Raw genomic sequence first — 26,879 nt, 5'->3', positions numbered from 1 at the left:
AAGCGAGATGAGCCTTTACCTTTAAAAAGCGGGTGGCGCTGTGGGTTAAACCACAGAGCCTAGGACTTGCCAATCAGAAGGTTGGTGGTTCGAATCCCCATGATGGGGTGAGCTCCCGTTGCTCGGTCCCTGCTCCTGCCAACCTAGCAGTTCAAAAGCATGTCAAAACGCAAGTAGATAAATAGGTACCTCTCCAGCGGGAAGGTAAACGGCGTTTCCGTGCGCTGCTCTGGTTCGCCAGAAGGGGCTTAGACCTGCTGGCCACATGACCCAGAAGCTGTACGCCGGCTCCCTCGGCCAGTAAAGCGAGAAGAGTGCCACAACCCCAGAGTCGGCCACGACTGGACCCCCTGGTCAGGGGGTCGCTTTACCTTTAAAAAGCATTTAAGCAAGCACTTGCTCATCTTGGGGTGGGAGATTCAAGAGTATGGCCCAGGTGCCATTAATTTAAAACTTGTACCAGCTTTACAGACCCTGCAACTGTTCCTATCTTCCAGGGGCGTCCCTGATTTAGAGAAGCCATCCCATTTTCTGATTTGATCCTGAAATGTCCCACTTTTCCTTTGGACCGTGGTTTTTAAGCAGTGTGCCGTAGCATCCTAGGGTGCCTTGAAAGATGGTCAGGGGTGCTGCAGGCAACCCTGGTCTCTGTCCCTCTTTCCTTCCTCTGATGCCCTCTGGCGTCTCTGCCTCTCAAAGGCTTGCACAGCTGTCTCTGCCTCTCAAAGGCTTGCACAGCAGCCCCAGCTGCAAGCTCCCCGTGCGAATGGCACCTCTGGGGCTGGCCAGGGGGCACTGGGTGCCAGGAGCTGAGACGGCCTTGGAGTAAGCAAGCAAGCAAGTCTGTGGAGATCATGTTTTTGCCAATTCCATCTTCGACAGGTGTGTGGGGAGAAGCTAATGTCTCTGGGTGAAGCAGATCAGCGAGGGTTTCTGAACGTCTCGCTCAACTTCAGCGTCCCTCACCTGTGAATATTTGTGAACATTCCTTGTTGGCCTTTTTGACCGGAGTCATTTACGAACCGCTCTGCTGGCCAGTTTGGTAGATTTTTTTTCAGAATTTCAAGGGCGGATTTTCTGCTGCTTCATAAATGGTCTAGGCTGGGGCGGTTGGGAAGAAGGCTATGTCTCTGAGTGACGCAGAAAATGAGGCAGAGGGGGTTGTACAAGAGAAAACCACATCTAGAGCTCCTCAGAGGGAAGGCAGGATATAATTGTAATAAATACTTACCAGTGGGAAATTTTTCCTGTTTCGTTGCTGGGAGATGCCTGGTTTGGCTTATTTATTTTCAGGTGGTCTTGGGGCCTCCTGCAATGCGCTCTCCGTGGGGCTACCTTTGAAGGTGACCCAGAAACTAATCCAGAATGCAGCAGCTAGACTGGTGACTGGGAGCGGCCACTGGGACCACAATAACACTTGAAAGACCTACATTGGCTCCCAATACGTTTCTGAGCACAATTCAAAGTGTTGGTGCTGACCTTTAAAGCCCTAAATGGCCCAGTATATCTGAAGGAGCGTCTCCACCCCCATCATTCTACCCGGACACTGAGGTCCAGCGCCAAGGGCCTTCTGGCGGTTCCCTCGCTGCGAGAAGCCAAGTTACAGGGAACCAGACAGAGGGCCTTCTCGGTAGTGGCGCCCACCCTGTGGAACGCCCTCCCGTCAGATGTCAAAGAGAACAACTACCATACTTTTAGAAGACATCTGAAGGCAGCCCTGTTTAGGGAAGCTTTTAATGTTTGATGTATTACAGTATTTTAATAATTTTTTTGGAAGCTGCCCAGAGTGGCTGGGGAAGCCCAGCCAGATGGGCAGGGTATAAATAATAAATTATTATTATTATTATTATTATTATTATTATTATTAAATACGTACCAGTGGGAAATTTCTCCTGTTTCGTTACTGCAAGATGCCAGGTTTGGCTTATTTATTTCCAGGTGGTCTTGGGGTCTTCTGCTCTCCTTCAGGAGCTTCTGAGGGCATTGGAGACCCCCCCAGAACCTAGCGGGATTAGGGTAGAAAATAACTGAGGGGTTGGGAGACAGAGGGGAAGACTCGTACGTGTGACAGACTTGAGATCTCCCTGTTCCCGGTGACGACAGCGTTCAAATAATGCAACAGGGGAACAGCTTGGAGGGGTTTGCCGGTGTCAAAATACGCACGGAAAATGACGCCCTGCTCCCCTCCCCATTTCTCCTTCCAGAGAAACTCCTTGCGGCTCCAGAAAGAGGCCTGCTCAGATTGGGTGCCAAAAGGATGCCCGCGAGGTCTCCCTCGAGAGTTTGGAGAAGCAGCAAAGCATAATTCTATGCAAATGAGAACTTATTTGCATTTGCATAACTCTACGACCGCCAGGAAGGGACGCGGGGGGCGCTGTGGGTTAAACCACAGAGCCTAGGACTTGCCGATCAGAAGGTTGGTGGTTCGGATCCCTGCAATGGGGTGAGCTCCCGTTGCTCGGTCCCTGCTCCTGCCTACCTAGCAGTTCGAAAGCACATCAAAGTGCAAGTAGATAAATAGGTACCACTCCGGCGGGAAGGTAAACGGCGTTTCCGTGCGCTGCTCTGGTTCGCCAGAAGCGGCTTAGTCCTGCTGGCCACATGACCCGGAAGCTGTACGCCGGCTCCCTCGGCCAGTAAAGCAAGATAAGCACCGCAACCCCAGAGTCGGCCATGACTGGACCTAATGGTCAGGGGTCCCTTTACCTTTATGCACAACTTTCTTACCAAATTACCGTTTTAAGCCTGCCTAAACAAAGCTGCCTGTTGTGTGTTACTCTTCCAACAAGTACTCTGAGTGACTAACTTGTTATTTTCACCTTTCACGAGATGGTTTGTGTGGTGACATGGTCCATGCTCTGGTTATCGCCCGCTTGGGCTACTGCAATGCGCTCTACGTGGGGCTGCCTTTGAAGGTGACCCAGAAACTACAACTAATCCAGAATGCGGCAGCTACACTGGTGACTGGGAGCAGCCGCTGAGACCACATAACACCAGTCTTGAAAGACCTCCATTGGTTCCCAGTACGTTTCCAAGCACAATTCAAAGTGTTGGTGCTGACCTTTCAAGCCCTAAATGGCCCAGTATCCCTGAAGGAGCATCTCCACCCCCATCGTTCAGCCCGGACACTGAGGCCCAGCTCCAAGGGCCTTCTGGCCATTCCCTTCCTGTGAGAAGTGAGGTTACAGGGAACCAGGCAGAGGGCCTTCTCGGTGGTGGCGCCCACCCTGTGGAACACCTTCCTATCAGAGGTCAAGGAAATAAATAACTACCTGACTTTTAGAAGACATCTGAAGGCAGCCCTGCTTAGGGAAGTCTTTAATGTTTGATCTTTTATTGTGTTTTTAGTGTTCTGTTGGGAGCTGCCCAGAGTGGCTGGGGAAACCCAGCCAGATGGGCAGGGTATAAATAATAAGTTGTTTCTGTTGTTTGAAGAGGGAGAAAAAGGGGGAAATGCCAGGCGAATTCAGTCTGCCTTAAAGCATCCTGGAATATTTAAACCAAAAGGCTAAAACTAGCCTATCTAAGCTTCCCTTTTTAAGCTGCACTCTGCTGAACTCAAACGTGAGGAAGGTCAATGCCTAATAAATAGTTCCTTTCCTAGAATCTTTTCACATCCCTACAATTATGATACAGTGGTACCTCGGGTTAAGTACTTAATTCGTTCTGCAGGTCCGTTCTTAACCTCGAACGGTTCTCAACCTGAAGCACCACTTTAGCTAATGGGGCCTCCCGCTGCTGCCGGAGCACAATTCCTGTTCTCGTCCTGAAGCAAAGTTCTTAACCCGAGGTACTATCTCTGGGTTAGCCGAGTCTGTAACCTGAAGCGTCTGTAACCCGAGGTACCACTGTATCGGCAGGTTGGAATGCGACCACTGCCGCTTATGAATAAGTTTACAGACAGAGCATCGTCTTACTTAGTGGGTACGGAAGTTTTTCTGGGGTTGAGGGCCGGATTCACTTTCTGGGCAGCTTCCCGAGGGCCGAACGCTAATGGAGAGCAGAGCGATGCAAATTTTACCTTTGCACAGAAGGCCACCTTCTACAAAATAAACATCCTCTGCCCAGGCAAGGAGGAAGCATGATCAGTGTTTGGAGCCATGCCGTATTTTTTGCTGTATAAGACTCACTTTTTCCCTCCTAAAAAGTAAGGGGAAATGTGTGTGCGTCTTATGGAGTGAATGCAGGCTGCGCAGCTATCCCAGAAGCCAGAACAGCAAGAGGGATCGCTGTTTTCACTGCGCATCAATCCCTCTTGCTGTTCTGGCTTCAGAGATTCAGAATATTTTTTTCCTTGTTTTCCTTCTCCAAAAACTAGGTGCGTCTTGTGGTCTGGTGCGTCTTATAGAGCGAAAAATACGGTATTTCCAGCAAGACACAAAAAACACTCGAGGAGGGGGCAGGGCAGGGCAGGCAAGGGGCGTGGCCTGTGGAAGGGGTGTGTCCTGGAAAAGGGGAGTGGCATCAGGAGAGTACCAAGGGCCAGAGAGTTTTGGAGGGCCACATTCAGCCACTAAGACACCATAAGCCAAGTTTCCACGGTGGTGCTGAAGGTTCAAAAGGTTTCCACCCAAATTTGGATACAACCAGGTACCATTTTGAATCAAGATGGGAGGCTTTCAAGACAGCAACAAACCTAACGAAATTTTGCCCGATGGCCACTTCTGATCTCGGGAAATCCTGCCCAAACTTTGCATGGCAGTTCCTGGGATCGAGTTCCTTTGGACGCTGTTTTTGAATCAAGGGGGCTGACTGAACCTCTCAAAACTGCAGAGGTTTTTTGCTGTTAGAATTCCAGAGTGAAAGAAGAAGAAGAGTTTGGATGTGATATCCCGCTTTATCACTACCCTAGGGAGTCTCAAAGCAGCTCACATTCTCCTTTCCCTTCCTTTCCCACAATAAACACTCTGTGAGGTGAGTGAGGCTGAGAGACTTCAGAGAAGTGTGACTAGCCCAAGGTCACCCAGCAGCTGCATGTGGAGGAGCAGAGACGCGAACCCGGTTCACCAGATTACGAGTCCACCCCTCCTAACCACTACACCACGCTGGCTCTCAGCAGAAAGCAACTGCTGCTGGCATTATCTGCGGGAGGAGGAAAATAAATAAATAAAAACTCGACTCTTTCATCTGTTTTTTCCCCCCCCGTTGTCGTTTCCTCCAACGTAGGGCTTTATAATTAAATAAATAAATGAAGGGTAATTCAAGGCAGTTTTCACTTCACAGTGGAGAGACCCTTCACGCTTCTCACCAGAATGTGTCAGTGGGTCGCCCCGGGGTGTGGTGTATCGGAATCACGCTTCCCTTCCCCTCCCTGCCAGGCAGAAGGAAGGGAAAAGAGGAGAGGAAAGCTGTCGGTCCGTCTCTCCATTTCGTGGAACACCCCGTCGCCCCGAGACACACGCAAGTTTCCGCGGCACACATATATATATCTCTCTCTATATATATCCCGCTTCCCCACAACCTGTAAACAAACATTTTTCTGCGGGGAGAGGGGTGGGTGGGAAAGAATACATTTATAAATTAGACATATTAAAATATGAAATTGGGGGAGGGGGGAGAGAAATGAAATAGGAGATAGGTAACAAGATGGCAGAGAGTCAGCGGAGAGAAAGTCTCCTAAACATTGCAAGAAAACATCCCTTAAATAAATAATAAAAAAAGGGATATTATGAACAGGTGAGGGTGCTTCGTGGGCAGCAAAGCGGGTCAAATTTCACTTCCTTCCCTTTTTTACAGAGGCTGTTTAGACGGATGGGGTAGGGAAACATATCCCTGCATAAACCCAGAGGGAATTATTTGGGCGCAACGCGGTGGACACACGCAAACCGATTTTCTTGAAGAATTCCAGGAACCGGAGATCTCTCTGTCGCCGTTTCGCCTGACCACCAGTCTAGTCAATGGAACAGCCGTAAGTTCTGGGGCTTTTAGAGGCAGCTGGCCGGGGAAAGGATGCGCAGCTGGGTGACTTGAAGAAATGAGCCGGGTACCACTGCGTTTTGACCCCAGGGATGGAGACGTGAACTGTTTTCCTAAGGTCTCCTCTACGGTCTATACGGGAATGCCAAGAGATTTGAGTGGGGGAGATTTGAGTTGAAGGCTCCTTCCTGACAGGTGGAAAGGAAATTACGCAGCCCTACAGCAGCACCTCTGGCCTGTATCCAGGAAGAAAACTGCACCCGAGAGCTGTGAATGGGCTTGTCTGGGGGAAGGTCCAGACTGGACTGGCATGAACTGAAGGAAGCAAAAGTGGGGGTGGGTGGGCAGAGAGGGAAGAGGAAGCAGAAGGCTTAAGGCCCGACGGAATGCGCTACTTGAGCCGCAAGGGCAGAGAGGGAAGAGGAAGCAGAAGGCTTAAGGCCCGACGGAATGCGCTACTTGAGCCGCAAGGGCAGAGAGGGAAGAGGAAGCAGAAGGCTTAAGGCCCGACGTTATGCGCTACTTTAGCCGCAAAATGCTACACCAAAGGAAAACCGCAAGTCTGAGCAGCATGGCTGGTGCTCAAGCCACCAGTCCTCATTGACGCCTCCGTACTCAAGGCGGCCACAGGGGCAGCCGATGGAATAGCGGCGACCCGGGATGGCTTGCGAGCGCAGGGTGGTATTAGATACCCGCTGCACAACTCACTTATTGGAGTTTTCTGGCAGCTGCGTCTTCACCAAGGGCTGTGAATCTTCCAAGTAGGCGTGGGTGCACATTTGAGTCTCACTTGAGCTGGGGCCACAACGTGCTCCGTTTGCTGGGTCCACGAGCCCCACATTAAACGAGCCCTCTCTAGCTCTCTTAATCTGCCGCCTGCCTCCCTGATCAGAGCCGGAACCACACTTGTGCAAGGCTCTCCCCTGCCTTTTGTACAGCGGGTGCGAACCGCGCAACAGCAGGCTCGTTCGCTAACCGCGATTGCTGCCGCTAGCATCAACGGAGGCCAACGAAGCGATTATTAGAGCCTGCAATCCGTGGCTGCCGCCTGGAAACTGCCTTCGTGGAAATGCGGGGTGGGGAACCAAGGTTTATGCAGGGAGACGGAGACAGGAGATAAGTGCAGGAGGTTGTCTCCACACCTTATCAGCCCCCGCAGTTTGGAAGAAAAGCCCCTAGTGGCATGAACAAGAAAGGAGTGAACGGCTAGGTGGATGACAGATGTGCGAGGGGTAGGGCGGAATTAGGTTAAGGGTATGGCTGCTGCCACGAAGCACCATCGCCCTGCACCACAAAATGAAAACGATGGGGGGGAAAGGGATATACCGTATTACCAGCAACAGGGAAAAAAGCTTCCCCATGGCTGAGGTTGAGAAAAATGGAAGAAGAGGGAGACAAGGAGGTTTGAATGGCACGGAGTCCGCCCCCATCGTCCTCGTAGTATTTTGCCAGCTGGCTGAACCGGGCAAGGTTGGGGGGACAGGACGGGACACCTGCTTTTCATGCTCTGTCTCACACACAGAACGCACGTATACCTCCCTCCCCGGAGTCTCAGTTTGGCACTCCAAACGGCGGCCCTGTGCTCCGGCCGCCACCCGACTGCCTCTCTTCCGGCAAAAGCAAACGCGAAGATTCTTGCTGGCTTTCGGAAGGCTGGCCTCCAGACCGCCACGGCGGACGTCCACCCCTAGAGCGCCCCGCCCCACACCCCGCCTGAGAGCTGTGCAGTTTTGGCAGCAGGGCCTGGGGGCCGTCTTCCGTTCTGCCCCTCCACGTCCCCCCCATCCTGTCACCGTCCCCGGAAGCCGATGCATCCTCGGAAGGCTGCTGCCGTCTTCGCAAACAGGGTGCTTTTGGAAGGGATGAAGTTTCTCCCTCTGCCCAGAAGGCTGGCCCCGATAAGAGGGTGCCTTAAAAAGAGGCCTGGGGCGGTGTGGGGACGAAAGCGGGAGCAGGGTGGCGATTCCACCCACCCTATGGCAAACCAGGATGCGGCCGCAAGGTTTGGCAAAAAGGAACGTCCCCCGCCGCTACTGAAAACGAAACGAAACAGAGGTGCCGCCACAACTGAAGGAAAGTGCCCAAACCAGCTTGCTCTGCACCTTCGGGACCTTTCCACGTCCGCTCGCGCCGTGCGTGAAAGCTTTCCGCCCCACCGATACATCTCCTTCTCTAAAAGTGCTCCCGGCAACCCGCTCTATCTCTGCGGCCTCCCACATTGCGCCGGGGGGTTTCCTCGGCCGGCGACGTTGGAAATCCAGCTTGCCCAGGGCGGGGATGTTGGGGAGGAAGACTTCGTCTGACCCCTGCATGGCTTTGCCCCCCATCTACAACGGCCCCATGGGGGTCACAGGTTCCCCTCCATCGGCTTTCTCTTTCGCAAAGCTGTGCAAGAGAGTACGACGGAGGCGTTTGGTTTCGCCAGAGGGACGTCGAGCACAGGGGCAGGAAGAGCAGTGGGCGCCCCTTCCGCCCCCTGCGATTTGGAAAAGCGAGGACCGGGCGGCTCTTGACCGGCGCTCGTGGCCCCGGGGGAGTGTGCGGGGGAAGGAAGGGAGACGATAGGCTGACCCGTCTCCGTGCCCCCTCCCCAAAGGGCAATTCCAGCCAGTCTTGCCAGAGTCAGCTTTCGTCCATCAGCGGACCCCTACGCAGAGGCTGCAGTCACTGAGACAAGGACTCCGAGTGGCCCCTGGGAGCTGGGCAGGTCTGCTGAGTGGCCAGGAAGCTATTTACATCTCCGATGCCGAGGAGGCTGAAATCCGGGACCGATAAGGACACTTGAGCGGGGGCCACCAACGTCTCCCTGTCCAGTCCCACGTGGCCGGAAATTAAAGGCAGCCCCTCCGCGACGTTCCCGGGGAGGGTGAAGTCCACGGCAAGGGCGTTCCCCGAGCACCGCAGCGGTTCCTGTTTGCCGGCTGCGGCCACCTGGTAGAAGCCGGCTTCGGGGGGGTTCGGCGGGTGCTGCAGGAAAGCGGGCGCCTGGCTGCCGGCGGTGGCGGCTTCCTCGGCGGGGTCGAAGGAACAGTTTGTTTCCGAAGGGGTGCTGTATTCGTAGCCGTGGCCCGACTCGCTCGTGCTGCCCAAACTGCACGCTGCGCTCTCGATGCTCAAAGGTTCTGTGCAGGGGGGGAGACACACAAAAGCCTAGATCACACATCACAGGTACCGTATTTTTCGCTCTGTAAGACGCACCAGACCACAAGACGTACCTAGTTTTTGGAGGAGGAAAACAAGGGGGAAAAAATATTCTGAATCTCAGAAGCCAGAACAGCAAGAGGGATCGCTGCGCAGTGAAAGCAGCAATCCCTCTTGCTGTTCTGGCTTCTGGGATAGCTGCGCAGCCTGCATTCGCTCCATAAGACTCACACACATTTCCCCTTACTTTTTAGGAGGGGAAAAGTGAGTCTTATAGAGCAAAAAATACGGTACTTGATTTCAACTACTGCACACTCTAAAAACGGGAGTCACCAAGACAGGGCCTTTTCGGTGGTGGTGCCCCAGCTGAAGAATGCCCTCCCCCCCAGCAAGGTTGCTACAGTGGTACCTCGGGTTAAGTACTGTATTTTTCTCTTATTTTTCGCTCTATAAGATGCACCAGACCACAAGACGCACCTAGTTTTTGGAGGAGGAAAACAAGGGGGGAAAAATATTCTGAATCTCAGAAGCCAGAAGAGCAAGAGGGATCGCTGCGCAGTGAAAGCAGCGATCCCTCTTGCTGTTCTGGCTTCTGGGATAGCTGCGCAGCCTGCATTCGCTCCATAAGACGCACACACATTTCCCCTTACTTTTTAGGAGGGGAAAAGTGAGTCTTATAGAGCAAAAAATACGGTACTTGATTTCAACTACTGCACACCCTAAAAACGGGAGTCACCAAGACAGGGCCTTTTTGGTGACGGTGCCCCAGCTAGGGAATGCCCTCCCACCTAGCAAGGTTGCAATTTCGGGAGAAAACCAATTTATATTAATTGAACCAAAATATCTTTTGAATTCCCAAAGTCATGTTAGAACATTTTCGCCCCTCATTTTTGGAATCTGAAAGCTGAAAAATTCAACATGTCCTACTGCAGGGTGATGACAGCGTTACAATTTCATGATACAGTAGTACCTTGTTTTGCAACTGGGATCTGTTCCGGAGCCCTGATCACTGGCAGAAAAGGACATTGGACAAAGCACCGCGTCTGCGCACATGTACATGCGGTTTGCGCTTCTGCGTATGTGGTGAATTTGGAAGTAACCTATTCCAGTATTTCTGGGTTTGCTGCAGATGTTTGACGGAATGGGCTCTCGACAAGGCGGACGCTAGACGAGGTACCACTGTATAGCAAGAATACAGTGGTACCTCGGGTTACATACGCTTCAGGTTACAGACTCCGCTAAGCCAAAAATAGTGCTTCAGGTTAAGAACAGTTTCAGGTTAAGAACAGACCTCTGGAATGGATTAAGTACTTAACCCGAGGTGCCACTGTACTTGATATAACAAGAGAGTGATTTGTCATTTTTGCCGGTACTGTTGAGTTACTTGTACACAGCTTAAAAGGTAAAAGGACCCCTGACCTTTAGGTCCAGTTGTGACCGGCTCTGGGGTTGCGGCGCTCATCTCGATTTATTGGCCGAGGGAGCCGGTGTACAGCTTCTGGGTCATGTGGCCAGCAGGACTAAGCCGCTTCTGGCAAACCAGAGCAGCACACGGAAATGCTGTTTACCTTCCCGCCGGAGTGGTACCTATTTATCTACTTGCACTTTGATGTGCTTTCGAACTGCTAGGTTGGCAGGAGCAGGGACCGAGCAACGGGAGCTCACCCCGTCCATCGCGGGGTTTCGAATCGCTGACCTTCTGATTGGCAAGTCCTAGGCTCTGTGGTTTAACCCACAGCGCCACCTGCGTCCCTGTACACTGATTAGACTACTGCAATTAAGCAGCAACATAAGTTGTAGTAAATGACAAATAAACGTGCTTTTCTAGGACTCAGGAGTTTTGAAAGCCTAACAAGGGTAATTCCGACCAGCCTACCTGTGCTTTCGATTGCCAGGTGATCTGGGTTGAAACGAGAGTCGAGGCATCCAGTGGACGATGGGATGGGTGGGGAACCTCGCGAACGACTGGCACTTTCTACTTCGCCACCATCCAAAAAATTATCCACGTAATCCCTACAGGTTGGAGGCAAGCAAAACAAAACACATTTGTAGATTATGATGTCCCTCTCTGCATTAACCGATTACGGGGGGTGGGTGGGTGGAGTGGTTATCAAGGGGCATCCATGCCCCACATTTTCAGGCCTAAAGGTAAAGGTAAAGGGACTCCTGACCATTAGGTCCAGTCGTGGCCGACTCTGGGGTTGTGGTGCTCATCTCGCTTTATTGGCCGAGGGAGCCGGCGTACAACTTCCGGGTCATGTGGCCAGCATGACTAAGCCGCTTCTGGCAAACCAGAGCAGCACACGGAAACGCCGTTTACCTTCCCGTCGGAGCGGTACCTATTTATCTACGTGCACTTTGACATGCTTTCAAACTGCCAGGTTGGCAAGAGCCGGGACAGAGCAATGGGAGCTCACCCCGTCGCGGGGATTTGAACCGCTGACCTTCTGATCGGAAAGCCCAAGAGGCTCAGTGGTTTAGACCACAGAACCACCTGCGTCCCAGTTGTCCAGGGTGTGTGTGTGTGTCGCTCCTCCAACAAAGCTAAATGCTTCCGGGTTAAATCTGGGCACCTGCCAGTTTTCCACTCCCAAATCTCCCTCTCCCTTCTACTTCCTCTCTCTTCCTTCTGCTTCCTAGTCTTTCCCTCCCTTCCGCTTCCTAGTGTTCCTCTCCCCGCATCTTCCCCTCTCTTCTGTTTCCTGGCCTTCAGCTCCCTCCTTGCTTCTTTGTTCCAGCTCCCCTTCTCCAACTCAAACCCCTGGACCTGCAAATTACCCGGTGCCCCAGACCCCAGTGCTCCACCCAGCTCTGGGGAGAAGAAGAAGAAGAAGAAGAAGAAGAAGAAGAAAAGTTTGGATTTGATATCCCGCCTTTCACTCCCTTTAAGGAGTCTCAAAGCGGCTAACATTCTCCTTTTCCCTTCCTCCCCCACAACAAACACTCTGTGAAGTGAGTGGGGCTGAGAGACTTCAGAGAAGTGTGACTGGCCCAAGGTCACCCAGCAGCTGCAGGTGGAGGAGCGGGGAAGCGAACCCGGTTCCCCAGATTACGAGTCTTAATCTTAATCACTACGCCACACAATGCTCCAGCCTGGGGGTAGGGGAACATACTTCTTCCTTCCAAACCGCGTCTGCTGGGTGAAGTAGTCATAGCGCTCCGATTTCTTCCACATGTAATAGTACTCCACACATTCGCCTACCGACCGGGTGCGAACCTGCGGGAAAAAGGGAAAGGTTAGGACAAGTCACGGCTTCTGGAACACCTCTCAGGAGCGACATTTGTGTAGGGATTGCCGTACGTCCGGGATTTCAAAGTGACATCCAGGGGCAATTCCCGGAAGGTGGCGGTTTGTCCTGGATCTTTGGCAAGTAAACCGAAAAATCGCGGATTGTTTGGGTGGGGAAAAAAAGTTCACCAACTTTGGGGGTGTCCTGTTTTGTTTTTTTTTTACTTTACTTTTCACACGCTTGTGTGAACAGAGCACACGTCCCAGAATCCTCTGGGAAGCACTAGGCTTACATAACCTTTTTTCAAGGGGGTGAAGGGGCAGGATGCCTGAGAGATTAATAAACAGGGTGCAAAGGGTTCTCTCCAGCACAGAAAAATACTACTTCACATTTCTGTAGCACACAGGTTACCAATATGTTTAGGCCCATGGGCCCACCTGACTTTGGGGTGTGTGTGTGTGTGTGTGTGTGTCACGGAAGCCACCCATAGGGTAGCCGGTTCAGGAGCATCCCAGCTCATGAGATTTCGGGGCCCAAACTTGAGACCCGAGTTCCTGCTGAGCTGAACCTTGCAAGCTACATGCAGTCTTCTTAATTAAGCAAAAATGCAAAAGAATAGAGGCATTCCTGCTCACCTGAAGGAAGACTTCGGGTCAGCCCTGGAGGTCTTGAGACCCCACCCACCCACCCCCTCCCCAAGAGACAGAAATAGAAAAAGCTCATACAGTCATACCTTGGTTCCTGAATGGACGTTTTGGCTCGCGAACAATCAAAACCCAGAAGTGAGTGTTCCGGTTTGCGAACCTTTTTGGAACCCAAACATCCGACAAGTGTTCCGCAGCTTCCGATTGGCTGCAGGAGCTTCCTGCAGCCAATCAGAAGCCGGGCTTTGCTTTCCGAACATTCCGGAAGTTGAACGGACTTCCGGAATGGATTTTGTTCGACTTCCAAGGTACGACTGTACACGCAGACATGCACACTTTATTTCCCAAGGGCTCTGGGTGCGAGACCCAGTACAATTGCTCCGAGCCTTGAATAATAATAATAATAATAATTTATTATTTGTACCCCGCCCATCTGGCTGGGTTTCCCCAGCCACTCTGGGCGGCTTCCATAGAAACAAAAAATACAGATATCACAGATTAAAAACTTCCCTGAACAGGGCTGCCTTAAGATGTCTTCTGAATGTCAGGTAGTTATTTATCGCTTTGACATCTGCTGGGAGGGCGTTCCACAGGGCGGGCGCCACTACCGAGAAGGCCCTCTGCCTGGTTCCCTGTAGCTTTGCTTCTCGCAATGAGGGAACCGCCAGGAGGCCCTCGGAGCTGGACCTCAGTGTCCGGGCAGAACGATGGGGGTGGAGACGCTCCTTCAGGTATACTGGGCCGAGGCCGTTTAGGGCTTTAAAGGTCAACACCAACACTTTGAATTGTGCTCGGAAACGTACTGGGAGCCAATGTAGGTCTTTCAAGACCGGTGTTATGTGGTCTCGGCGGCCGCCCCCAGTCACCAGTCTAGCTGCCGCATTCTGGATTAGTTGTAGTTTCCGAGTCACCTTCAAAGGTAGCCCCACGTAGAGTGCATTGCAGTAGTCCAAGCGGGAGATAACCAGAGCATGCACCACTCTGGCGAGACAGTCCGCGGGCAGGTAGGGTCTCAGCCTGCGTACCAGGTGGAGTTGGTAGACAGTTGAAAAGCACATCGAGCTAGAAGCAGAAGCTGCAAACCGTTTCTGTCTCCCAGATCAACTCCTACAGCTCTGTGGGCATTTAAAAGAGTTATTCCTCTATTCCCAGGCTTCACTTGTGATTGCAGCGAGACCCGCTGTCCCGGGAGACATACACACGACGGCCAACTACCTTGTTTGCTTGGATAAGGTGGAAGTTCTTTCCGTGGACTCGGAACCCGTGTTCGAAATTCCTGCATTCCTCTTCGCTCCAGGCACAGAGCTCATCTGTAGCAGAGGCAACGGAGGGAATTATTTGTGAGAGACGCCTGCTGAAAGTTTGCAGAACTTCTCCAATGGATGTTTCTCTGTGTGACTTAAAAGTTCTCCATAGCTGTCAACCGTCCCTTATTTGGTGGGAAACTCCCTTATCCCAGTGCCGTGTCCTGCTGCTGTCCCTTATTGATGATGTCCCTTAAATTTCCCGGGTTTCAAAGGAAGCAGCTCCTCTCCCTCCCTCCCTGCCGGCCAGGGAGGAGGGAGGCTCCAACTGTGTTGCTTGGCTGCGTTGCTCACCCAATAAGGAGTCTAAGGATGACTGGGGGGTGGAGCTTGCATGCCTTGTGCCGATCAGATCGGCTGTGTTGCCTGGGGACTCGCTTTTGCTCAGCGCTTCCCAGCGGAGAGGTGACGGTGGTTTCCCTTGCTGCATCCCCTTTGCCGGGTTGCTGCGCTGTGGGAACCACCGCTTGAGGCTTCGTTTGGCTGCTGGCTGGGCTTTCTGCTTTTGGCTTGGAGGGGCTCAGAAGTCGAACATACCTGTGCTTTGAAAATCCCTTATTTTGGCTGCTGATCCCTTATTTCCGAGGCTGCTGGTCCCTTATTTTCAAATCTGTAAGTTGACAGCTATGGAGTTCTCCCCGCCCCCACCTCCACCAAGCTCCTTGGAGGGAAGGGTGTGTTGATACTGTCTCCCTTGGGAAAGCCAACAGGGCTGGGGAGGGGGGATTATTCCCTACCCCCCGGAATCTCTCACCTCGAATGACCTTCACGTTGAACCGGAGTCTCCGTAGCGCCTCTTCAGCATTGAAGTTGCACTTCACAAGTTCGTACAGCGCCTAAGGAGCAAAGAGAAGAATGTCTAAGAGAAGCGGGGAACTTCAGCATCGTCAGTCCGGTCCTGTGGAACTCCCTGCCACTAGAGTTCCAGCAGGAACCTTCTGTGACAATTTTAAAAATGCTTGCCGAAAACGTTTCTGTTCCACTAGGCCTATGCAGGCGATTAAGATCACATCCTTCCAAACAGTTAATAGATAACCTGTTGCTAACTTGTTAATGGTTTTATGGTATGGTTTTGTGTTTGTATTGCTGTAATTGCTATAAAAGGGACACGGGTGGCGCTGTGGGTTAAACCACAGAGCCTAGGACTTGCCGATCGGGTGGTCGGCGGTTCGAATCCCTGCGACAGGGTGAGCTCCCGTTGCTCGGTCCCTGCTCTTGCCAACCTAGCAGTTCGAAAGCACGTCAAAGTGCAAGTAGATAAGTAGGTACCACTCCGGCGGGAAGGTAAACGGCGTTTCCGTGCGCTGCTCTGGTTCGCCAGAAGCGGCTTAGTCCTGCTGGCCACATGACCCGGAAGCTGTACGCCGGCTCCCTCGGCCAATAAAGCGAGATGAGCGCCGCAACCCCAGAGTCGGTCACGACTGGAGCTAATGGTCAGGGGTCCCTTTACCCTTAATTGCTATAAATAATAAAACCATTATTCTTGTTAATTAATTGTCCAACAACGGCTGGGGGCCCAAGTTCGAGAAACACTGCTTTACAGGGTACTTTGGGGGAAGACGTGACTGTTTAAAGTGGCATGAAACAGCTTTAAACATATAGGGCGCAGATGGGGCCTAAGAAGAGGAAAGAATGGAGTAGACTCAGGCAGAGAGGCGGCAGGCAGACTCTTCTGCGACGGCAAGGGCTCACAGGAGCTTTCAAGATGGATTTGTATCTCACGGCACGCTGCCATCTCATGCGTCGTTTGAGAATGAACACTGAACTCACTTGCTCATTGTCCTTGACCGTGTCCCCCTCTGCAAGGCTGGCGTTCGAGACTTCGTCCCACCTTCTCTTAATGGCTCGGTAAAGGAACTCTTCCACTTCCCTCTCGGGGAGGATGTTTGGGTCCCAAAGAAGCTGGTCGTCGTTTTCGTAGACTGGGAGAGAGGAAACATCGGCGGGCGGGTCTGAGATCGAAAGGCCTGAGCAAATACTTTGCCTTCCACTAAATTGGCTGGCGTGGGGCATGGGTGGCGCTGTGGGTTAAACCACAGAGCCTAGGGCTTGCCGATCAGAAGGTCAGCGGTTCGAATCCCTGCAACGGGGTGAGCTCCCGTTGCTCGGTCCCTGCTCCTGCCCACCTAGCAGTTTGAAAGCACGTCAAAGTGCAAGTAGATAAATAGGTACCACTCCGGCAGGAAGGTAAACGGTGTTTCCGTGCGCTGCTCTGGTTTGCCAGAAGCGGCTTAGTCATGCTGGCCACATGACCCGGAAGCTGTACAATAAAGCAAGATGAGCGCTGCAACCCCAGAGTCGGCCATGACTGGACCTAATGGTCAGGGGTCCCTTTACCTTTACCTAAACCGGTTGGTGGAGAGTGACACAGACTATGGGGCGGACACCCTCCCCTCCGAAGCCTCCCCAGAACCAAGTGGGTTGTGGCTACAGGAGGGACGGAAAGTCGCATGCCTCCTTCACCGAGCCCGCTCGCCCGCATGGAATCCCTGCTCGCCTGTGGCGACCAGCCAAGGAATCAAATGCGAAGGATGCTTTTTTAAATATAAAAGCTCCTTCTCTTAGAAAGAGGATGCTGGCTTTTCCCAAGGAGCCAAATTCTACTCTCCCCTGGTTCTCTTGGAACACACGCAGATGCACACACACACACACACACAAAACTCTGGCTGGGATGAAGTCCAGAGCATGTCAGTGCCCAAGGTTTGCCTACCTTTTTCGCCATGCCTGTTCAGGTGGAGGAGGGGAACAGCCGCCTGGTATTGAGGACCAACCATGATCTCCTGTGAGCGAAATAATAACAAATAACATCAGCAGGGTCATTCATAGAATCCTAGAGTTGGAAGAGACCACCAGGGCCATTGAGTCCAACCCCCTGCCAAGCAGGGAACACCATCAGAGCACTCCTGACATATGGTTGTCAAGCCTCTGCTTAAAGACCTCCAAAGAAGGAGACTCCACCACACTCCTTGGCAGCAAATTCTACTGTCAAACAGCTCTTACTGTCAGGAAGTTCTTCCTCATGGAAGTGTAATCTTCTTTCTTGTAGTTTGGATCCATTGCTCCGTGTCCGCTTCTCTGGAGCAGCAGAAAACAACCTTTCTCCCTCCTCTATGTGACATCCTTTTATATATTTGAAGATGGCTATCATATCACCCCTTAACCTCCTCTTCTCCAGGCTAAACATGCCCAGCTCCCTTAGCCGTTCCTCATTCAATTGGCAGTAGTTGTGTACCAATCTTTCCTCGCCTCTCCCGCTTCTTGGAGGTAAGCTGGGAGGGGAGTACCTCTTCCATATCTATCTATCTATCTATCTATCTATCTATCTATCTATCTATCTATGTAAAGGTAAAGGGAGCCCTGACCATTAGGTCCAGTCATGGCCGATTCTGGGGTTGCGGCGCTCATCTCGCTTTATTGGCCGAGGGAGCCGGCGTACAGCTTCCGGGTCATGTGGCCAGCAGGACTAAGCCGCTTCTGGCGAACCAGAGCAGCACATGGAAACGCCATTTATCTTCCCACCGGAGCTGTACCTATTTATCTACTTGCACTTGATGTGCTTTCGAACTGCTAGGTTGGCAGGAGCAGGGACTGAGGAACGGGAGCTCACCCTGTCATTGCGGGGATTTGAACCGCCGACCTTCTGATCGGCAAGTCCTAGGCTCTGTGGTTTAACCCATAGCGCCACCTGCGTCCTGTATCTATCTATCTAGATATAGATAACAACAACAACATTTTATTATTTATACCCTGCCCATCTGGCTGGATTTCCCCAGCCACCCTGGGCGTCTCCCAACAGAATATTAAAAACACAATAAAATATCATACATTAAAAACTCCCCTAAATGGGGCTGCCTTCAGCTGTCTTCTAAAAGTCAGATACGGTAGTTGTTTATTTACTTGACATGTGATGGGAGGGGGCCACTACTGAGAAGGCCCTCTGCCTGGTTCCCTGTAACCTCACTTCTCACAGGGAGGGAACCACCAGAAGGCCCTCAGAGCTGGACCTCTGTGTCTGGGCTGGACGATGGGGGTGGAGATGTTCTTCAGGTATACTGGATCGAGGCCATTTAGGGCTTTCAAGGTCAGCACCAACACTTTGAATTGTGCTCGGAAACGTACTGGGGGCCAATACAGGTCTTTCAGGACTGGTGTTATATGGTCTCGGCGGCAACTCCCAGACATCAGTTTAGCTGCCGCATTCTGGATTAGTTGTAGTTTCCAAGTCACCTTCAAAGGTAGCCCCACGTAGAGGGCAATAGGCGAGACAACTCTTCTGTTCCTCGCCCGGAACAGAAGTGATCCCCCAATCATTTCCCTTCCTGAAGGAACGGAAGAAAACGGTGAATGCCGCGAGAGAGGTCCCACCACAAACCTTGGGAAAACCAAGATGGGCAATGTTTCTAGGAAGTGTTTTAAGTACGATTGTAAGCCAGCAAGGGATCAAAGACCTGCCCTGAAAAACCTAGTCCTACTGAGATCAACCAGATCCTTTCGGCCTCCAAGCTGCCTGGTGGAAACGTCGGCTGAAGATGGGAGAAGGGGCAGCCCCCATATCGATTAAGATTCAGCAGATCTGCAAAACGTAACAGAGCTGTGAAAACGTCTGCCCGAAAAACAGACAGAGCCTAATGGGCATTTTCTTGGGAGAAAAGCAATGACAAACCTGGACAGCATGTTAAAAAGCAGAGGCATCACCTTGCCAACAAAGGTCTGTATAGTTAAAGCTATGGTTTTCCCAGTAGTGATGTATGGAAGTGAGAGCCGGACCATCAAGAAGGCTGATTGCTGGAGAATGGACGCTTTTGAATTATGGTGCTGGAGGAGACTCTTGAGAGTCCCATGGACTGCAAGAAGATCAAACCTCTCCATTCAGAAGTAAATCAGCCCTGAGTGCTCACTGGAAGGACAGATCCTGAAGCTGAGGCTCCAAGACTTTGGCCACCTCGTGAGAAGAGAAGACTCCCTGGAAAAGACCCTGATGCTGGGAAAGATGGAGGGCACAAGGAGAAGGGGACGACGGAGGACGAGATGGTGGGACAGTGTTCTCGAAGCTACCAGCATGAGTTTGACCAAACTGCGGGAGGCAGTGGAAGACAGGAGTCCCTGGCGGGCTCTGGTCCAGGGGGTCACGAAGAGGCGGACACGACTCAACAACAACAACAACGGGCAATTGGCTAACAGCACTCCTGAATGTTTCAACACTGGCCACATACTGTAACAGGTGAAAGAAGCTTCTCTTAGAATTCCTCTTAGCCAGGGCCCCCTCCCTGTTTCCCACCTGTCCTGGCAGGGGACAGCAAGCACCCGCCACCAGACCCAAAGACGTACCTTCTTGCATTCGTTGGCGGGGATGGCGTCTTCTTCCGAGTCCTCGGCCGAGAAGGAAGCACACGGGGAGGAACAGCGGCCTTTGCCTCCATCAGCCAGGAAGTTTGCTTTTTTTCCGGAAAGGGAGGAAGGTGGAGAGACAACCTCAATGCCTGGAAGGCGTAAGGAGCGCAAGAGAGGGGCCCTGTGTCCGGAGTAGGCCTGTCAATTCTGCTGTCCTCTATGCCTTAAAAGGTAAAGGTACCCCTGCCCGTACGGGCCAGTCTTGACAGACTCTAGGGTTGTGTGTCCATCTCACTCAAGAGGCCGGGGGCCAGCGCTGTCCGGAGACACTTCCGGGTCACGTGGCCAGCGTGACATCGCTGCTCTGGCGAGCCAGAGCCGCACACGGTAACGCCGTTTACCTTCCCGCTAGTAAGCGGTCCCTATTTATCTACTTGCACCCAGGGCTGCTTTCGAACTGCTAGGTTGGCAGGCGCTGGGACCGAACAACGGGAGCGCACCCCGCCACGGGGATTCGAACCGCCGACCTTTCGATCGGCAAGCCCTAGGCGCTGAGGCTTTTACCCACAGCGCCACCCGTGTCCCCCTCTATGCCTTAGAGGTCTACTAGAAGCCCACAGGCAGAGAGCTGGTGAGGTGAACTGGGCCTGAGAGAGACTAGGGTTCAAATCCGCTGCACTCAGACACATGACGCTCATGTGGATGACCCAGGGGTGTGTGTGTGTGCAGCCACTGGCTCTCTCAGTCTAGTCCGCCTTGCAGAGTTGTTGTGGGGATTAAACAGAGAGGAGTACCTGGGAGAGATAAAGGTAAAGGTAAAGGTAAAGGAACCCCTGACCATTAGGTCCAGTCGTGGCTGACTGTGGTCGCAGCGCTCATCTCCCTTTATTGGCCAAGGGACAGCTTCCAGGTCATGTGGCCAGCAGGACTAAGCCGCTTCTGGCGAACCAGAGCAGCGCACGGAAACGCCGTTTACCTTCCCGCCGGAGTGGTACCTATTTATCTACTTGCACTTTGACGTGCTTTTGAACTGCTAGGTTGGCAGGAGCAGGGACCGAGCAACGGGAGCTCACCCTGTCGTGGGGATTCAAACCACTGACCTTCTGGCAAACCCTAGGCTCTGTGGTTTAACCCACAGCGCCACCCACGACTTGTCCCCTCCCAGCCACATGAAGCTCACTGGGTGAGCAACGATGGGCTGGTCCCTGCCTCTCAGCCTAAGCCTACCCCACAGGGCTGTTGTGGGGATTAAGTGAGGAGGGGGAGAACCACGCCTGCCCCCTTGCATTCCTTGGGAGGTAAAAAGGTGGGATATAAACGAACGGATAAAGGAAGGAATGAATTTCGGTGCAGACTGCCCCTGAATGTGGCATTTCCACTCAGCTTGATGGCTGGATGCCACTCTTGTTGCGGCTGCTGTCATTTCATGTGTTTATATGTTGCCTTTCTTCTATTATTAATTATTATTATTATTATTATTACTACTACTACTACTACTACTATTACTTCTTGTGTTTATATTTCAGGTAGCTCCCCCAGAGTTTCAAAGCGTTGTTGTAAAATACAAAGAAATAGAAACAAAACCCGTTAGGAAAGAGTCAGCAATTAAAATAATAATAATAATAATAATAATAATAATAATTTATTTACACCCTGCCCATCTGGCTGGGTTTCCCCAGCCACTCTAGGCAGCATCCAACTGAATATTAAAAACAATACATTAAAAACTTCCTTAAACAGGGCCGCCTTCAGTTATCTTTTAAAAGTAAAATACGGTGGTAAATCGGGTTAAGTACTTAATTCGTTCCGGAGGTCCGTTCTTAACCTGAAACTATTCTTAACCTGAAGCACCACTTTAGCTAATGGGGCCTTCCGCTGCTGCCGCGCCGCCGGAGCACGATTTCTGTTCTCATCCAGAAGCAAAGTTCTTAACCTGAAGCACTATTTCTGGGTTAGCGGAGTCTGTAACCGGAAGCGTATGTAACCCAAGGTACCACTGTAGTTGTTTATTTCCTTGACATCTGATGGGAGGGCGTTCTGCAGGGCGGGCGCCACCACCGAGAAGGCCCTCTGCCTGGTTCCCTGTAACCTCACTTCTCACAGGGAGGGAACCGCCAAGAGGCCCTCGGAGCTGGACCTCAGCATCCAGCCGAGAAAAGCAAAAGCAGGGGAAGGGTCCCAGCTGGCCTTTCCTTTGTGTGTGTGTTAAATACAGTGGTGCCCCACAAGACGAATGCCTCGCAAGACGGAAAACCCGCTAGACGAAAGGGTTTTCCGTTTTTCAATGCACTTCGCAGGACGAATTTCTCTATGGGCTTGCTTCGCAAGACGAAAATGTCTTGCGATTCTTGAGATTTTTTTTCCGCTCCCCACCCCCTTTTTCTAAGGCGCTAAGCTGCTAATAGCCTTTTAGCAGCTAATCCGCTAATCCCTTAAGCCTTTAATAGCCTTTAATAGCTGCTAAACCGCTAATAGCGCTAATCCGCTAATAGGGTTGCTTCGCAAGACGAAAAAACCGCTAGAAGAAGAGACTCGCGGAACGAATTTCATCTTGCGAGGCACCACTGTACGACTATGCCTTTGCTCCCTTTTTCTTGAGGCATCTACACACTTCCGAGAAAACTTACATCCCATCTGGTTGGGGAAAAGGTCCGAGGCGTCGTGGGAGGTGACGGAAGGGGTCAGGTCGTCGGCCGAAGACTGTGTCTCCTCTTCCTCTTCTCCGGAAAGCAGGTCCTTTGCTATCTGCTCCTGACCAGAAGGAAGGAAGGAAGGAAGGGTGTTGTTGTTTTTTAAATTATTTTATTTTGAGAAAGTAATATTCATAAAAGAATAAAAATGTGCACCCCACCTCCAAGACCATTCCATTGTGACTATCCCAACCTCCCAAAATGTCAACACCTCTTCCGATGGTTTGACCCTTTTGCGTTCTAAAAGTACAAATTCTACAAACACCTTCCACATCTCTTCCAAATCATTTCTCCTGCGTATTCCCCGCCTTACCTTAATGGCACATGTTAAGGTAAAGGGACCCCTGACCATTAGGTCCAGTCGTGGCCGACTCTGAGGTTGCGGCGCTCATCTCGCTTTACTGGCCGAGGGAGCTGGCATACAGCTTCCGGGTCATGTGGCCAGCAGGACTAAGCCGCTTCTGGTGAACCAGAGCAGCGCAGGGAAACACCGTTTACCTTCCCGCCGGAGTGGTACCTATTTATCTGCTTGCACTTTGACATGCTTTCAAACTGCTAGGTGGGCAGGAGCAGGGACCGAGCAACGGGAGCTCACCCCGTCATTGCGGGGATTCGAACCGCCGACCTTCTGATCGGCAAGTCCTAGGCTCTGTGGTTTAACCCACAGCGCCACCCGCGTCCCAATGGCACATATTAATTTATCATTAAGAACTATAACCCACACCTCTTCATACCATTCTTCCGTTTTATATTCTGCTTGCCCCTTCCTCTTCCTAGCTATCATAATTTGTGCAGCTGTCAAGAAAATTTGTGAGCAAGGCCTTCATAGCCTGCGAACCTTCCACCTCGTCGTAAATTGATAAGAATGCTAACTCTGGACTTTCGGTCAGCTTTAACCCAGTTTTTTTTTAATGCACACCATTATGATATGATAGAAGCCTTGCTTTAATATTTGCCTTCAAGCCCCTAAATGGCTTTAGAAATCAGAATTCCCCAACCCAGTGGCTTACGCAACAACTTCCCACTAGTCCCAGCTGGCATGGCCCTTTTAGAGAGAGAACACGGCCACTGGACTAGCAGCCATCGATACTTCCCACTAGTCCCCTCCTCCTCAAATCTGTCTAATCTTCTTTTAAAGCCATCCAAGTTGGCTGCGTCTTGTGGCAGGGAGTTCCATAGTTTAACAGTGTACTGCGTGAAAAAGGGCTTCCTTTTATCTGCCTTCCAACACTCGGCTGCGCTGGACGTCCACAGCTTCCTGAGAAAAACTGTTCTCCCCTTGATTCTATAAATCGTATTTTTTATATATGTTGCAAACTGCCCTGCGATCTTGGAAGGAAGGGCAGTACTGTACAGAACGTTAATAAATAACGATAATGATGGTGATGATGATACAGTGGACCCTCCGGATAAGAACTTAATTCGTTCCGGGGGTACTTGTTGTTGTTTAGTCGTTTAGTTGTGTCCGCCTCTTCGTGACCCCATGGACCAGAGCACGCCAGGCACTCCTGTCTTCCACTGCCTCCCGCAGTTTGGTCAAACTCATGCTGGTAGCTTCCAGAACACTGTCCCACCATCTCGTCCTCTGTCGTCCCCTTCTCCTTCTGCCCTCCATCTCTCCCAACATCAGGGTCTTTTCCAGGGAGTCTTCTCTTCTCCTGAGGTGGCCAAAGCCTTGGAGCCTCAGCTTCACGATCTGTCCTTCCAGTGAGCACTCAGGGCTGATTTCCTTCAGAATGGAGAGGTTGGATCTTCTTGCAGTCCACGGGACTCTCCAGAGTCTCCTCCAGCACCACAATTCAAAAGCATCCATTCTTCGGCGATCGGCCTTCTTGATGGTCCAGCTCTCACTTCCATACATCACTACTGGGAAAACCATAGACTAGTGGAGGACAGCAGTGCCTGGCGTGCTCTGGTCCACGGGGTCACGAAGAGGCGGACACGACTAAACGACTAAACAACAACAAATTCTTGTTATTAAAAAAGCGCACCTTGTTGCGCCCACAACCTAGGTTTAAGGTGCCATTATCATATCTCAGTTTCTGTTGCTGTGCTTCTCCCCTTAAAGGGGACCCTCCTGAGGACTAGGAGCAGGGAAAGGCGGCTGGCAGGGGAAACGGGACTTACCTTATCCAGGGTCATGTCTGGAAGGTTGGGCGAGGCATCGTTGCTCTCGCTGTCCTGCTCGGAGATGGGGTCAGAGGCCTCGTACCCGTAGAGCGCAAGCAATTCCTCGAACGGCATTTCAGAGTTCTGAACGGCAGGAGAACATCGTCAGGAAGGGAAGGGGCTCCCTACGCCACCCACGGAGCTACGCCGGCCGGGCGTAGACTACGCATTAAGGGCACAGACTTGGCAGCTGAACCAGCCTGCATGTCATTGGTAAACTATAGGGAGATGGGAAGCTGCCTTGACGCAGTGAGGCCGCTGGACCCACCCAGTTGTGTCATATACAGTGGTACCTCGGGTTAAGTACTTAATTCGTTCCGGAGGTCTGTTCTTAACCTGAAACTGTTCTTAACCTGAAGCACCACTTTAGCTAATGGGGCCTCCCGCTGCCCGATTTCTGTACTTATCCTGAAGCTAAGTTCTTAACCCGAAGCACTATTTCTGGGTTAGCGGAGTATGTAACTCAAGGTACCACTGTAAAGTTTTTCTTAAATTTACATCCTTAAGGTATCAATGACTTCCCTTCTTCTCTTTCCATGGTTCATTTTACGTATCATAAAAGGTAAAGGGACCCCTGACCATTAGGTCCAGTCATGGCCGATTCTGGGGTTGCGGCGCTCATCTCGCTTTATTGGCCGAGGGAGCCGGCGTCCAGCTTCCGGGTCATGTGGCCAGCAGGACTAAGCCGCTTCTGGCGAACCAGAGCAGCGCACGGAAACGCCGTTTACCTTCCCGCCGGAGCGGTACCTATTGATCTACTTGCACTTTGACGTGCTTTCGAACTGCTAGGTGGGCAGGAGCTGGGACCAGAGATACCACTGTATTTCTTTTTCCAAACTTTAATAAAATCTACTGAAAAGAGAGGGAGAAAAAACAAACATAAAGTGCCTTACCTGGGCGGCATTGAAGCTCTTCTCTAGCTCCTCCAAAGGCTTCGCTTTCCCCTGTGAGTGTTCCTGCCGCTGATCTTCCTCGGTCTCTTCCCGCACCCCGTAGTTCTGGGAAAGGATCTCAGCCAGGTTGAAGCGATGGTCACCTGAGCCCATAGACACCACTGCAGGGAGCAACGGTTGGGACAATTAAGCAGGTTCATTTTGAAGAACGCTCCTCACACGAGCAGCAACGTTATCACCAAGGCTGGGAGGAAATCTCCTGCTTGGCTGTTTCAGTGATTAAAAAAAGGGGTGTTGCTTTTGCAAAACGGCCCTTCGGGGTACGCCGCCGTGGCAAGGGAAATTTGCAGCAAAATACAGCCGTGCCTTGGATCTCAAACGCCTTGGCTCCTGAACAAATCGGCTCCCCAGCAAACGAAACCCGGAAGTGAGTGTTCTGGTTTTTGGAAGCCGAATGTCCGGCGCTGCTTCTGTGGCTTCCAATTGGCTGCAGGAGCTTCCTGCAGCCAATCACAAGCTGTGCTTTGGTTTCCGAACATTTTGGAAGTTGGATGGACTTCCGGAACGGATTCTGTTTGACTTCCAAAGTGTGACTGTATAGCGATGGTTGAAATATGTAGCAAAATATAGCAAAGGTTGGAGAAAAATCTTAAAAGGAGGGAGTTAGTCGAGTCAATCTAAACGCAGATCAAAACAACAGCCTGATGTTGGGAACCTTTCTTAGGGGAGTTGATTCTGCCAGGCGTGGAGCCACCACAGAAAAGGCTCCGATACCAACACCAGCGCTAGGGTACCATTCCATCTCTTACCAAAGGGCTGTGTTAGAAACTCAGATAATGTAAGCTAATTGTCAAATGCCATCTTGAATAGAATGTCTAAGTGTCTCCCCCCCCCCCCAAAAAAAAGAAATCCCTTCTTCTTCATTTCATTTATATTCTGCTTTTTATTTAAAGGGAGAAAAATCCTCAAATCAGCTTGCAACACAACTTCAGATAAAACAACCCAGAATAAAACAAATTCAAGATTCAAGGAGGATATTTCAGCACAATTCAAAGTGTTGGTGCTGACCTTTCAAGCCCTAAACAGCCTCAGTCAATATCCCTGAAGGAGCATCTCCACCTCCATCGTTCTGCCCGGACACTGAGGTCCAGCGCTGAGGGCCTTCTGGCGGTTCCCTCCCTGCGAGAAGCCAAGTTACAGGGAACCAGGCAGAGGGCCTTCTCAGTGGTGCGCCCGCCCTGTGGAACGCCCTCCCATCAGATGTCAAAGAGAAGAATAACTACCAAACTTTTAGAAGACACCTGAAGGCGGCCCTGTTTAGGGAAGCTTTTAATGTTTAATAGGTTATTGTATTTTAGTGTTTTGTTGGAAGCTGCCCAGAGTGGCTGGGGAAACCCAGCCAGATGGGCGGGGTATAAATAATTATTATTATTATTATTATTATTATTATTATTTTAAGAGACATTCTTCCATCTCTTGCATTCCTCCATTTCAGGAAAGGGGAAAGACTTTTTTGAACAGAGAGTCGGGAGCCCAACGAGTTCCTCACCCTGTTTCAGAG

The 26,879-nt window shown here is 51.4% G+C and overlaps 1 protein-coding gene across 2 annotated transcripts in view; it reads right to left on the bottom strand.

Annotated features, from left to right (window-relative positions):
• Positions 1-5,128: 5,128 nt before the first annotated feature.
• MIER2 (MIER family member 2) overlaps positions 5,129-26,879 on the bottom strand; it is a 29,623-nt gene continuing 7,872 nt past the window's right edge. The window contains exons 3-14 of one of the 2 annotated variants that reach the window (XM_083421637.1): positions 25,319-25,479; positions 24,384-24,509; positions 22,194-22,311; positions 19,564-19,670; positions 16,946-17,015; positions 16,006-16,157; positions 14,990-15,071; positions 14,147-14,241; positions 12,171-12,274; positions 10,934-11,070; positions 6,428-9,038; positions 5,129-6,307 (exon numbers count right to left, since the gene is read on the bottom strand). In XM_083421637.1, coding sequence (XP_083277763.1) covers positions 8,581-9,038; positions 10,934-11,070; positions 12,171-12,274; positions 14,147-14,241; positions 14,990-15,071; positions 16,006-16,157; positions 16,946-17,015; positions 19,564-19,670; positions 22,194-22,311; positions 24,384-24,509; positions 25,319-25,479 — 1,610 coding nt within the window. In that variant the 3' untranslated portion in view covers positions 5,129-6,307; positions 6,428-8,580. Of the gene's footprint in view, positions 6,308-6,427; positions 9,039-10,933; positions 11,071-12,170; positions 12,275-14,146; positions 14,242-14,989; positions 15,072-16,005; positions 16,158-16,945; positions 17,016-19,563; positions 19,671-22,193; positions 22,318-24,383; positions 24,510-25,318; positions 25,480-26,879 lie in introns of both variants that reach the window. The other variant, XM_083421636.1, reaches the window with a different exon arrangement.

This window comes from Podarcis tiliguerta (assembly GCF_965153285.1).
Source record: "Podarcis tiliguerta genome assembly, chromosome: 18".
In the NCBI taxonomy this organism is placed as follows: domain Eukaryota; kingdom Metazoa; phylum Chordata; class Lepidosauria; order Squamata; family Lacertidae; genus Podarcis; species Podarcis tiliguerta.
This window is presented reverse-complemented; position numbering and strand designations above follow the sequence as displayed.